Here is a 13,971-nt window from a genome sequence, read left to right as displayed (position 1 = left end):
AATGTTTGACAGAGATATGTCCCTGAGCTTTGAAACATTCCAATTACAGGATGGGGGGCATAGGTGTATCACAAACATATCAAGTTGCATATGTTTTTAAAATGCATATTCCTACAAATCTCTAAATTTTAAAATTCTCTTGCATTAAAACCGATTTAAATTATTCCGACAAAACATGCATATATCATGTTGAAATATCTTCATTATATTGTATTTCAAATAGTTCTTTTGGACGATTTATTTGATGAGCAATATTTGAAATATACTAATTTCATTTTGAATTTTTAATGTTGTTAGTTCAAAGTTATTTACACTTTATTACCACCATTTTTAATTAGCGTTAATCAAATCCATTGTTTTAAACCACAAAAACCTTAATTTCGAAGTTTTATTTCTCCTTATTATCGTTCATCGAGTTTCCTTTCTCAATCATACAGATCTAAATTTTAACTGGATTGCTAATATTCTTATATGGATTGAGCCAACAGGGTCAAGTATACAAACATACTCAATTAATTCTGGTTCAACTACAACAATATATGGCGGACTTCCGCAGCCAGTTTCATTAACAGTGGACCCATACAAGGGGTTTGTTTTATTCATATTTATTTGTGTAGTATTAATTTTTTGTTTAACAAATATGTGTTTTAGATGTTATAATTTGAGCTCCCTGAGCTGAAAGCTCAAGTGAGCTTTTCTGATAACAATTTGTTTGTCTTGTCTGAAAATTTTCAACTTCTTCTCCAGAACCACTTGGCCAATTTCAACCAAACTTGCCACACAGCATTCTTGGGTTAAGGGGGTTCCGGTTTGTTCAAATAAAGGACCACGCTCTAAAACAAGGGGGCATAATTAAGAATTAGAGAAAATGTGGTGGCATGTTTTAAAAATCTTCTTCTCAAGAACCACTGTGCAAGGAAAAATGAAACTTATGGGGAAGCATCCTCAGGTAGTGTAGATTCAAGTTTGTTCAAATCATGTTAAAAATCTTCTTCTCAAGAACAGCAAAGTCTTAATTGGTCATATCTATATTAAAGCATCCTCAGGTAGTTTTGATTCAAGCATTACCCTCTAGGATAGGGTGGGGCTAGAAGTTTTACATAGAAATATAACTGAAATTCTTCTTCCCCAGAACAACAAAGCTATGATTGGTCATACTTATATGAACATCATCAGGTAGTGTAGGCTCAAGTTTGTTCAAATCATGACCCTCGAGGGGATTGGGCGGAGCCACGAGGGACACTCATAGCTTTACATGGAAATATTTAGGAAAAAATCAACCAAAAAAAAAATCAAGGAAACAGCCAAGCCATGGTTAATTTTATTTGCATTCAGAAGCATCCTTAGGTAGTGTAGATTTTAGGCTGTTCTAATCATCACGGCGGGGGACTTAAAGGGTAAAAGGGTCATATTTAGTCATAGAAATATGCAGGCATATTTGTTAGTGTAGATTAAAGTATGTTCAAATCATAGTCCCCTCCATTAGCCACAGTGTTCAGGTGACCTATGTGGACCATCGCCCCCTTGTTAATTTTTTATTGGTACTGTCATTAAAGATTGTATGATACTTGGAAGAACACCCCTTTCGTTAAACAATATATACATGTATTGCAGATTTCTTTTTTGGTTCTCGGGAAAAGTACAAAAATCTATTATGAGAGGAAGCCTGAGTCGAAATTTTCCAGAAGCTATTGTGTCCCCTCCAAAACTAAGCAGTCCAATTTCTCTTCATTACGATACCACAAGCAGAAGGTACATAATTCTCTTCTTTATTCAGTGTTACATCCAATCCCAAGTCTATTGCAACTTGGGATTGGACTGTGCACCTATGTACATTGTACTATATATACAAAGTTGTAATACTGATGAATTATCACAATTTTCTTTGAATTAAAAAAACCTACCAATTACTCAGGTTTGGTCGACTCAGTATATGTAAATGATATCACACACACTTGTTGCACACGCAGTTTTGCATAATAAAGAAAATGAAATCATATGACTACCATCTAGACAATCCGCACACCAATACAGTATACTTATATTTTTGTATGAAGTCAAAAGTTTATAAAGTTTAGGTTTGTCGTCAATTTGGTGTGCTTTTCTTGACATTGAAACATACTACCAGAAAATGTATTACAGGTAAGCAAATATTCCTTGACGTCAAGAAAATCTTAATAGTATTACGATATTTACCCAGGGAAAGTTGTTTAAACATATTATAGACCTTTTTTACAGTTTCATTTTAATATTAAAACCTATTTAACATGTATAATAATTAAAATACGTATTACAACCTTTAACGACGAGGTTGGCTCCAATGGTTCGTAACATAAAGCTTGCTAAGTTTTCGACTTACGTAGAAGCATAAGTATGTTTTAGACACAATCTAAGGACTTGTCTATTAAGTATGTCTTAAACCGTAACAGAAAACGAACGTAGCGAGATCTTAGCTAAGTCAAACTTAAGGTATACCTTTTATAATCAGAGACAAAAACTCCACTGATAAGAACGAAAAGCCACCTACACTGTACACCTTATATTAATTTTCAATTTCAAATAACTAGGTCAATGACCTACTTTTCATGTAAGTGGCCCCTGAGTATTTCTCGAAAAATACCTCAATTTTCACATTATGACCAATTTTTTCTTCACTCACAAAATATAACAAGCACAAAACTATTTAAATAATGACATACTAGTTGAATGGAACAGGGTTGCTCCATAAAAAGAAACGATTGGTCTTTGGGCCATAAACTTGATAATTATTAAAGTCCGAATTTCCTCTGTCATATTTATATTTCTTTCCCATTTTAATTAAATATTACAAAAATCTGAATGATAAGAACACAAAATTATTTGGAGAATGGTATTACTTTTGTTGCCCTTATTCTCATGGTATTAATATTATATGGGGTCAATGATCAAATTATTGAGATATGTTGTCTGGAATGGTTTTTGATCATGTTTTTGAATTTCTTTATTTCATAGCATTTAATTATTTGAAATAAGTTATGAGCTTTAACGTATATAAAATTTGCAAAATAATGTCTAGAAATACATGTCACCTTCACATTGTTATTAATATTGCAAAAAATGAAAAAATTGACAAAAATAAAAAAAATTAGAAATTTTGTCCAAAGTTCCTCTGCATTACCATACATTGACTTTTGTTCCTGTATATTTCCTCTGTATAATAAAATATTAAATTTTCAAATTAATATATTGAGTTAAAACTTGGTTATTTTATCCATTTAAAACAATTTTTGATTTAACATATTATACTTTATCAATTTTCCTGTCTGGCATCTTAAACATGAGTAAACGTCATCCTTAAGTTAAAAAAAATTCTCATGAATCATTTCAATTTATATACATTGTACTTACATGACAATAAATATTCAGTCTTTAAATACTTTTTTAATTATATATAAAATTGAGGTCTTTTCTTAAATTTTCGTAATGTCATTATATTTCGTATGAAAATTATGTAAACATTTTTTCTTAATATTAAAAAATAAAATCCAAATATATAATCATACGTCCACAATATAGCAAATGTTCAATGTATATACATGACTGTTGTCTTATCACCCGAGACTGCGATGTATTCAGTGGTCTTTTGTTGTTAAGTTGTTCGACAAATGTTCAATGATGTCATTCTTGTAAACATGGCACCAAATCTGGACGTCTATTTACTTGTTTTTGAAATTTTGAAATTGAACCTCTAATAAACAAAGAACAAAACAATAGGAACATTTTGAATTCTCTCCCATCTCATGTATCAGCAAATGTCAACAAGTCAGGGCTGAAAACATGTATGTTATACATATACATGTACTTATTTAAGGAAACGATGTCTAGTTAGTAGAGTGTGTCCGGGCATCAGCGAAAAAAAGGTTTCGCATGTCACCAAATTATCAACAGTTACCATCCCTCGCATATCTCTCTCTCTCTTTCTGACTGTAGTGAGATCCCCATTCCCTAATCCTCGTTTGTTACGTTGCACATTTAATCTCATCGACATTCTCTTTGTTGCCTTCCAGTCAACATTGTCTTATTCACAAACAAATTTTTCTGTTTTTCAAAATCTATTTTATCTTATATTCTAACAGAGAACTTTTGACACATGGGCACCAAACTCGCTTGAATTTTTGACCCCCTAGTATATCATGGTCAGAAATTCAAGCGATTTTGGTGCCTGTATACTGACATAAAAATTTATAATTACTATGTATAATTTACTTATAATAATAAGTTATTTAACCTTAGGTCTAACAAATTTTATTTCAGAATATATTGGCTTGATACTACGACTATTAAAAGCAGTTTGACCGATGGATCCAACATTAAAAGCCACGTTACTACATTGGGTGCAATTCAAATATTCATGTACAAGGTAAATAAGTTATGCTTTATCTGTTATAAGACAGCATCAATTTTGATTAATATTAGTTGATAGTTAAAAATTGAGATTCTTGAAAAGCTTTATTTTTATCTTTCATATGCAAGTGTATTAACTAATAAAGTATTAGAAATACACCAGTTGATTCCGTTCCCCTATGAAATATAAGAGCAAATTTGGTATTTTTTCGTAGTCAAATGTTTAAATCTTTATGAATCTATATCGGTGGAAAACCACAAATTATGGATTACACTTTCTAAAACTTTAATCTCCATGATAAGGATACAATTTCTTCGTTTATGTATACTTTACTTCGCTGATCAGGGCCATCCGCATCGATGGAATGCTCTATATATACAACTATAGTTCTTGAACATGTTGATGAAAAATTAAAAGAATCTTTAAGTTGAAATAAAAGAAAATTAAAATACTGACACAAAAAAGGATCATATGAATTGACTAACTATGAATTGATATGAATGACTAACTATGAATTAGTATGTAATTTTGTAGAAGTAATCTAACGAGACTTTTTTGATACAATATTGACGTACATAATCATAACTCTTTTTTGTAGGATTTCTTTGGTTGGATGGACGAGAACAGTTTAAACTTTGCAAGAAAATCAAAAAATTCCTCTGAGCATGTATTGGATATGCCTATAGAAAATCCCAAAGAAATTGTCATATATGATTCTTCTTTACAAAGGGATAAAAATGGTTAAATTTATTTTTTCTCTCTCAATTCATAATCATAATTATAATCATAAACAATATATTCTCTAGGGAAAATTTTAAACACTAATGAATTAAGAATGGGGAACTTAAGACAATTGTGTTAATAAAGGTTGAAATTATCTAGTTCATTTTTCGAATTGGATACTTGCCATGTTTGCACAGATATGTTTTTAAAGGTACATGTAATTTCATGTATGTATTATAGAACAGAAATCTCTTTTGTTCACAATGTGAACTAGTTGTTAACTAATTGTGCCATCCTGTATAAATAAAGGATATTATTATTATTATTACATACATTGGGAATGTATTGTAATTGTTTTCAATTACCATTACTTTCCCTTTGTCTAATGTTTAGATAATTTAAATCTATATCAGATTGGCTTATTTACTTTACATCTCATCTCTTTTTACTGCGAAGTCGCAAAATTTTATTGGAATGAGGTTAAATTTTCATTCTTTTCGAGGTATAAAAACACCCACATATTTATGTCCACCTTATGTAAAATGTGACATACGTAACTACTTAGCAATCATTCAAAAATCAAATCCCCACTAACCAAAAATTTTCCTGAAAACGCAAAAACTTGACCCCACGGAAATATGTGATTTTTTTTTATCATATTATTTCAAGAGGGATATCGAGATAACGAACAGAATTCAATTCAAGTCCATTAAACAATACGTATAGGAGCAGAGCAAGCAGGGATCTCCGCAACATCAGAGGTGGGATCTGGTGCCATGGAGGAGTGAGCATTCCCTGCTGACCGGTCACACCCGTCGTGTGCTTCTTTTCATAATCGGGAAATGCTGAAAAATCCGTCATCTATTCTGTGTATAGATAATGGACAAACACTTAGTATGAAGCACGTCAGTCAGCATTTGACTCAATGATGAATTGTATAACAATTTACTCATACATTATAAACTTTCATATCATCAATGAGAACTTTTTTCTCCATTTTCTTGTCGGATAAAATGTTTTGTCGTTAATTTGATTCTTTCAAATTCCTCAATTCTTGGGAAAAGACAAAGGATTTAGAAAAAAAAAAACAAACAAATCAAATAAATAACCTTTTATTTGCATCCAGCTTGCATTCTTGAAGGTTGTATTAAACAAAAACAATATACGATATGACAAACACTTTTTTTTTTATTTGAAGGCAAGAATGCCTTTTCGATGATTTAACACAACATTTTTGTTCGCAGTATTTGAGCCAATAAACCCCTGTTGTACTTCAATATATTTGAAATAAATGATAAAGAGTTTCATATAAAACGTTAAGAGCAATGTCTGTAATTGCATTCTTTCTAAAAAAAAAAATCCATATGTTCTGAAATTTTACCTACAACTGTCCCCTTGCATTAACATAATAAAGGTAATTTATTCGGCCAATGTCCTAATAAAGTCCCGTGCATGTATTCTGGCTTTCTTAAAGCAATGCTACGTCACGTATATTGTAATGTTCACGCTATGGCGTCTTACAATATCAATATCAGCAGTCTCGATCGTTTAAAGTCATCATTTAGTAAGTTCTATGGTCGATACAATGACCTTGTCAGCAAATACAATTTATCACTGAGTCAAATGCTGACTAACGTTTTTCATACCAATTGTTAATCCATTATTTATACACTGAATTGACGACGGATTTTTTTCCGTTATTTTCTGATCATGACAAGGAGCACACGGCTGGTGTGACCGGTCGGCAGGGGATGCTCACTCCTCCATAGCACCTGATCCCACCTCTGATGTTTCGGGTGTCCATGTTTGCTCTGCTCTTATTTTGCATTGTTTTATGGACTTTTACATTGAATAGTGCTCGTTATCTCCATATCTTTCATTCCACTGCAGAGAGATATAAAATACATGGTTACTGTCTTGAAATATAGGCGATATTTGGGCTAGGGTAAGAAAACGTGATATCCCAAATATCGCTTATATTTCAAGACAGTTATCATGTATTTTGTTTATCCTGCAACATATTTGTTTTACATTTGAACCTCCAAATCTAGCTATTTCCGACAGATTTAGACATATTCCTGCAACTGAAACTATGAAGCCATGGTGTGAACATTGCATGACATCATAATGCTTTTAGAACGCCGGAATATATACACGAGGCTTTATTAGGACAGTGACCGAATAAAGCTTTGGTTTATTAGGTTACATTTATTAGGTTAATGCACGGGGTAGTTGCAGGATAAGTGTCTTGGCAAGTCTCGCCCTCTATCATGTTTTCTTACCCTCGCCCAAATATCGCTTATATTTTAAGACAGTAACCATGTATTTTATATTTGTCCGGCTAAAAATAGCTTATTTTGGAGGTCAGATGTAAATATATTTTGTAGGATACACTAAATACATGGACATTGTCTTCAATCCTAAGCGATATTTGGGCTCAGGTCGAAAATGTGATAGAGGGCTCGGCTTTTGTCCTTGCCCAAATATGGTTTATATTTCAAGAAAGTAACCAATGTATTCTATATATATCATGTTACGATATTGTCGATACAGGTGTTTGCAATGTCCGGAATGGTGACTGTGAAGATATTTGTGTGCCGATACAAAGTGGGCGAAAATGTGAATGTGATTTTGGCCTACATCTTCAAACCGATTTGAAAACTTGTGCTAGCGGTAAGTGGATAATTTTTTGGTGATTAATCCAAGAGTTGTTAACTTTTCAAAAAGAAGAGCACAGCCAATCCTTTAATTCGGAAACTTGTGTTCCAACGCAAATTGTCTAGTTAAATGAAGCGTCCGGATAACTGAAACATAGTTTTATGTGTAAAATAAAATTTCCCTCACAAATTGCGTTCGAAAGGTGAAAACGTCTAGATTAAGGAAGAATAATTTTATTTTTCAAATTCTGTTAGATGTTTATTCGAGGAATTTCTTGATTGTGATTGATAACTCCCATGGAAGGATCCTTCAGATTGACATAAATACCGGCATTATAGTTAAATTACCAATCAGTGTAAAGAATTCTCCAGGAATTGCATTCGATAGGTCAACAAAGGAACTTATCTACTCCAATGCCTCGGATAACACTATTATGTCAATAACGCTTCATGGAAGGAATAAAACATTGGTCCATGCAACTGGTATTTAGAACCTGATTTAAAATATATATCTTTTTTCTGCTCACCTTTATGTATCATTCTTTATTTCTGTCGTCATCCCATTCAATCTTGTATTTACAGGACACGCTTATGCTGATCGTTTAACCATTGACTATTCAACGGGAAATATATACTATTCCGCCGTGGCCCCTATCCCGAGTCAAAGTTTTATTGGAGTTGTGCATAGAAAAACTTCTCTACATAAAACTTTGTTGTCCAACTTGCACAGACCAAAAGATATCGTTCTATATCCATCAAAAGGGTATGTACATATAATTGCTTGAAATTCATCTTTTCATTATCGCATTGATATAGCTAAAATAATTGTAAAATCACATGTTTATCCGATATAAAATATTAGTATGATTTTTTCAGGAAACGATTTGTTTTATAATTTAGATATTTATACTGGACAGAAATAGGAAGTAGCAAAGAAATTAGCAGATCATATATGGACGGAAAATCACAAACCTACATTGCAACAACAAATATTGGAGCTCCAACTGGTCTTGCAATTGACTTTAATTGTATGCATAAATTCTGCCACGGCCTGTTGAGCATTCCATCTCTGGCGGTATAGCCTTTTATAAAAAAAAGATTCAAACCGGTGATTTTATCTTTTACATTTTAGCCAACAGACTTTACTGGACAGATGCATCTAAAGGTCATCTAGAGTACTCTGACTTGAATGGAGAAAACAGACACGTTTTAACAACAGATAAAGACTCATTTCCCATGGGACTCGTTGTTCTCGGACAATATCTCTATTACATAGCGTCAAATAGACAGTTAGGTTAACCTTTACTACTCTCCATCAAATCAGAAAAAAAACAGTTTAAAAAGCATTGTCGCATTCATTGATATTGTTTTAATGAGTGTAGTCTGTGATTGTAATTTTTTAAAATAATAATACTGCATGTATATATTTAGCTACATAACATATGTTTTTGTGTATTCGTTTTTGTTTTGTTCGTTTAAATGCGTTTGTTTTGCGTTTGCATGATATATAGTTTAAGTTATATTTTCAAGTTTCATAAGCTTCAAATATAATAGATTTACAATATAAATTTATCAAAACGGTATTCATCCTCATCAAAAACCATTAAAATTTATTGAAAATAAATTAACATCGTTAAAGCTATTCAGACGAACAATGTTGAGGTCACTTTGACTTTTATTTCATTCTTAGAAGTACTTTGCTTATTAATAGATGAAACCAAATATGACTATTTTTTAATGCAGAGGCGTAACAAAGATAAACAAAACAACGGGTTCAAAGGTGAAATTTATGTCAAACCATCCAGAGCTGGGGGTGCTTGGTAGTATTGATGTATATACAGATGATTCAGTTGATGGTAAGTATTAATGTTAAAATATACATGATTTCTAAAAATACTTTTATTTCACTTATTTTAATGGAGTCGTAATTTCGTAGTTTCAAAAATATTTATTGATTTTTGGAGATTTAACTTTATGGATGGAGAATTGTTGATTACTGATGTATATAAAATTTTACGTTACGGGGTAGTCATGAATTCCCTTCCAAAGTGATTTCACAGTTTACTTTTCAGTTCACTATGCTCAGTTGAAAGGCAGGCATAAATTGATACAGTTATTCAGTCTTTCCTTTTTAGTGAGTTTGAGTTGCTCCATCAATAACGGTAATTGTAGTGCCTTCTGCTTTCCAACACCAAATGGAAGGACCTGTGGTTGTGAAGACGGTGTACATCTATTATCAGATCAAACGACGTGTCAAGGAGGTGCAAGTCAACTTTTCGTAATAAATAAATATATAAATACAGAAAATTCAAATCCGTATGGCTAACCAAGAAGCAATTTTAGAACTACATACCCTCTAAAACTTCTATTAAGTTAGAAACAAATTTTAGTCTGTAACTTCACTAAGGTGTACAGGGATACAACCCTTGGCTATGCAAATTAAGTAGAATATGTTAAATTTCACTTTTAAATTGCACTAACCAGAATTATATTTACGAAATAGTATTCATTTTTGTGAATCTTACTTTAACTTTGAAAGTTCATACTAATTTCCCCGTTCACGCTTTTTACTTGTAAGCTCTATAATACACCATGGACAAAGTAAATCAAACTTTGTCTTCATTGAATATCCGTATTTTTAAAAATTTAATAAATAAATAAATTTTTGAAGATTCATTTAAGGAATGTTTTTGAGTTTTGTGTGAGTTATTGGTGTGTGAATCACACAGACTCGTCACGTAGGTATAATAAAGTAGCGCTAGCGCTTCATGAAAAATATGCCTATGCGCAAGTCTGTGTGATTCACACACCAATAATTCACACTAAACTTAAAAACATTCCTTATATTTACATTTTACATGTTTGGAAGCACCAAAAATATACCCAATATTTGAATTTCTCGCTGCCCTATATCGTTATACTTTTACTAACGTCGCTGTAGCCTTATTGTGACGTCACGTTAGCGCACGTTTCTCTTTGTAGATTTCTACGCGTGAGTAATGGTTTTCAAATCAATTTCACAGTTGGCTTAGTAGAAAAACAAAGCGAATGTAAATATTAGGACATGAACTACGACGCTTCACGCCGGCATATTCCATGAAGCGCCTTAGTGTGAAGCATTGTAGCTCATGTATCTCATGAATCTTCGAAAATTGAATTTATTTCTCATATTTACATTATTCTCTGATGAGTTTCCACTGATTTCGCCATATTCAACCGCCATTTTTAAATCAAACCGTATGATGACTTAACAAAATGTCGATATTCATGCTCATCAGTTCATGAAAAAATAAATAAAATTCTAATTTGTAGGGATTGTTAAAGACAACTTTCATAGCTCCACTGATTTTTCCCTATATGAAAATTAGATAAAAAAATGTGAATAATTCCTTAGAAATGTCTATGAATCATTGAATCCCTGCTTTGGATGCTAATACCCGGTTATCAGTAATCATATAGATTTCATTTTTGCAAAGGTTAAGTATGTTATTAGGCTAATTCCCGTGCGTTAGTTAAGTGACCTAATCCCAGCGCCGAAAGCTTATTTCCTGTCATTCGTAATCCTCTATTTTTTGCTTTATATCGATATATAATTATAATAAAACAGTTAAAAGTGTATCATTGAGGGGGTTAGCAAAATTCCAGTTACCCTCGACCAGAATTATTTTCCTCGGCTTTGAGTAAAACAGTGTGAATCTTCGTTTTAATATGCTATAATGCCAACCCTTGTACTGAAAAAAAAAATTGTTTGAGAAAAATAATACTTAACACTAAAATAACACTTATAAAATATCTCAAACAAATTTCTGAAATATTCCTTTTACTTCGCAATAATTATAATTTACCATTCTATTTTTTTTTTCATAGGAAACACATCCTCACAACACACCAACGAAGAAAGTTTTGGAATATACAATACGTATTTCGTCATTGGGTCATCACTTGCAGCCATCGCTGGAATCATTTTTGCTGTAGCTCTTGCAATAGCGTGCTTCCTCAAAAGAAGAATTACTTCTCGGTTATTATAATGTTTTAATATAAAGTTGGCTATTATTATTATCAAACTCTGAATCCTTTATGCGTCTCCAGTTTGACCATAATTATAACAAGAGACACATTGGTCAGATTTCTCACCTTTCTATTCCTTTATAAATTATTTAAAATTAGCACATTTTTCGAAAGGGAAATAATCTCATTATTTAGGAAAACGTGGTTAAAATTCAATGAAAAGGATTGCATGCGGTTTATAAAGTGTAAACTGTCCCGCATAAGGTTATAAAGTATACTTTTGGTAGTTATTAAATTAATTCCTTAAATATCCTTTTGTGGGTCAGAATTCTGCACATCTTTAATTTCGTGTTAACATCCATGTTAGGTTTGAAATGGGTACCGAACTCGCTTTGAAAAGTTTTACCCAATTGACTAGAATCTAAAGTCAAAATTAAGTACGCCAAGAAAAGGTCCCTAATGTCGGCCATATAAATAGAGAAAATTTAGCAAGTAAGTCTTTCTAAAATTAGATTTTCCCTATTCAAATTCTGATGATATTCATTTGATTTTACAGCGATTCGTACCAGACATCACCGGTGCATGCTGGACACAATTATTCGATCATCAGATATCGTCGAAATTTGGCCGGAAGCTACAGTGAAGAGGGACAAGAAGCTACTGAATACGTAACCATCGATGACAATGCCATAACGGAATATGTGGAACCAATAGAGGACCCGTACCTTTACCCTGTGTATAGCTACTAAACTGTGCTACTCATCTCAAGAAAAGAACTTATAAGTGGACAAATATTTGGTTTAAAATTTTACATTGATTTAATATATCATTATTGTATCCCCACTTAACATTCGTTATGTTGTACATTTGTAACTGAATAAATAAGCAATTGACTTTTTTCCAGTACGGCTTTAGGGTCTTCCGTAATCAGTATTAATTATTATGAAGGTCAACTGATACCTGATGAAGAAAAACAAACAACTTTTACCTTTATTTTTGTAAATATACACTGTACTTTGCTTATCATTAACTGTTTTATTATATGTTTCAATGATAAATTGATACAACCCAATTACTTGCATTTGCCGATGTCCTAGTCAATTTCAGAGAGAGAAGCAGAGTTACAATGTTAATAAACATTACCAGTGCATATTAATTGGAAATTTTAAGGAGGTTTGTTCCGGTCATTAAAAGTATGGAGATTTTTTTTGTGAAGTATATTTTTAGAATTTACACACATAGCTTAATAATAAATCAATACAAAAATGGAGGTCAGTGCGCTTCTTTAAGCACGACGTGGCAATTGATGTGACCGTTTTGCACTATAATTACGTCTAACACATAATGTAATTTTCAAATAAATAGAGGATATTCAATGTTCTATAGTTGAATATGGAATTTATTTCACGAGTGGGACAGGATTTTTGATATTTTCACGAGTGCGAAGCACGAGTGAAAATATCAAAAAATCCTGTCTCACGAGTGAAATAAATTCCATATTCAGCTACAAAACATTGAATTTTCTGTTTATTACATTTTTTAAACAAATTCTTTGATTTTTCCTTTGTCCCTGTCTTTTTGTAATACAGTCATAGGCTACATGACGTCATAGTTGAGCGGTTGAGACGTCAAGAAAAGTGAGTTAAAACATTGTCAACATGGATTTAGCAACATATTTTTGGTAATTTTAACAGTTTTATTCGCTGTCAGAATGGTTTATTTATTTCCATCTATCTTATATAAGGTCAAGGAAGATTTGTTTTACAACAACCTTCGTTATGGGAAGGGAAATCGAGGGTTTTCCCGCACTTCTGATATTCGTTACACTGTGACAGGATATCATTTTGATATCCTTTCACACTGTGACAGGATATCATTTTTATTCAATGAATAAATTACAGTATTTCACGGGTAAAAATGTAATAATAGTTTTTCCTTTTAATATTTTTTATTCAAGTGAATTATTGGATCAAACGCTGACTTTTTGTCATCTTAAATAGTCACATTAAAAATTGTGAAAACATAATTAGTTAATGATTACTTCGCATAGTCAATTATTTGACCTTTCGGCACTCAAAAAATGTCATTTTTCGACATCTAAGCTGAATGGTTAAAATTGTCTTATATGTTTTGAAAATAAAATAAAAAATTGGGGTCTCTGATGTTTTTTTTTAGATTTACAAAAATTGGACTATTTTT

The 13,971-nt window shown here is 31.9% G+C and overlaps 1 protein-coding gene across 1 annotated transcript in view; it reads left to right on the top strand.

Moving 5' to 3' along the window:
• LOC134229449 (low-density lipoprotein receptor-related protein 2-like) overlaps positions 1-12,941 on the top strand; it is a 99,575-nt gene extending 86,634 nt beyond the window's left edge. Inside the window, exons 40-52 of the mRNA XM_062711200.1 lie at positions 438-588; positions 1,615-1,752; positions 4,294-4,399; positions 4,983-5,124; positions 7,661-7,780; positions 8,020-8,247; positions 8,347-8,527; positions 8,665-8,792; positions 8,897-9,053; positions 9,508-9,620; positions 9,900-10,025; positions 11,632-11,782; positions 12,329-12,941. Of these exons, the coding sequence (XP_062567184.1) occupies positions 438-588; positions 1,615-1,752; positions 4,294-4,399; positions 4,983-5,124; positions 7,661-7,780; positions 8,020-8,247; positions 8,347-8,527; positions 8,665-8,792; positions 8,897-9,053; positions 9,508-9,620; positions 9,900-10,025; positions 11,632-11,782; positions 12,329-12,521 (1,934 nt within the window). The 3' untranslated portion in view covers positions 12,522-12,941. The remainder of the gene's footprint in view (positions 1-437; positions 589-1,614; positions 1,753-4,293; positions 4,400-4,982; positions 5,125-7,660; positions 7,781-8,019; positions 8,248-8,346; positions 8,528-8,664; positions 8,793-8,896; positions 9,054-9,507; positions 9,621-9,899; positions 10,026-11,631; positions 11,783-12,328) is intronic.
• The last annotated feature ends 1,030 nt before the right edge of the window (positions 12,942-13,971 follow it).

This window comes from Saccostrea cucullata, unplaced genomic scaffold, assembly GCF_032062105.1.
Source record: "Saccostrea cucullata isolate Sc308-1 unplaced genomic scaffold, CSIRO_AGI_Scuc_v1 ctg1109, whole genome shotgun sequence".
Classification (NCBI taxonomy): domain Eukaryota; kingdom Metazoa; phylum Mollusca; class Bivalvia; order Ostreida; family Ostreidae; genus Saccostrea; species Saccostrea cuccullata.
Note: the sequence above shows the minus strand (reverse complement) of the source record. Positions and strands in the feature narration are given on the sequence as shown.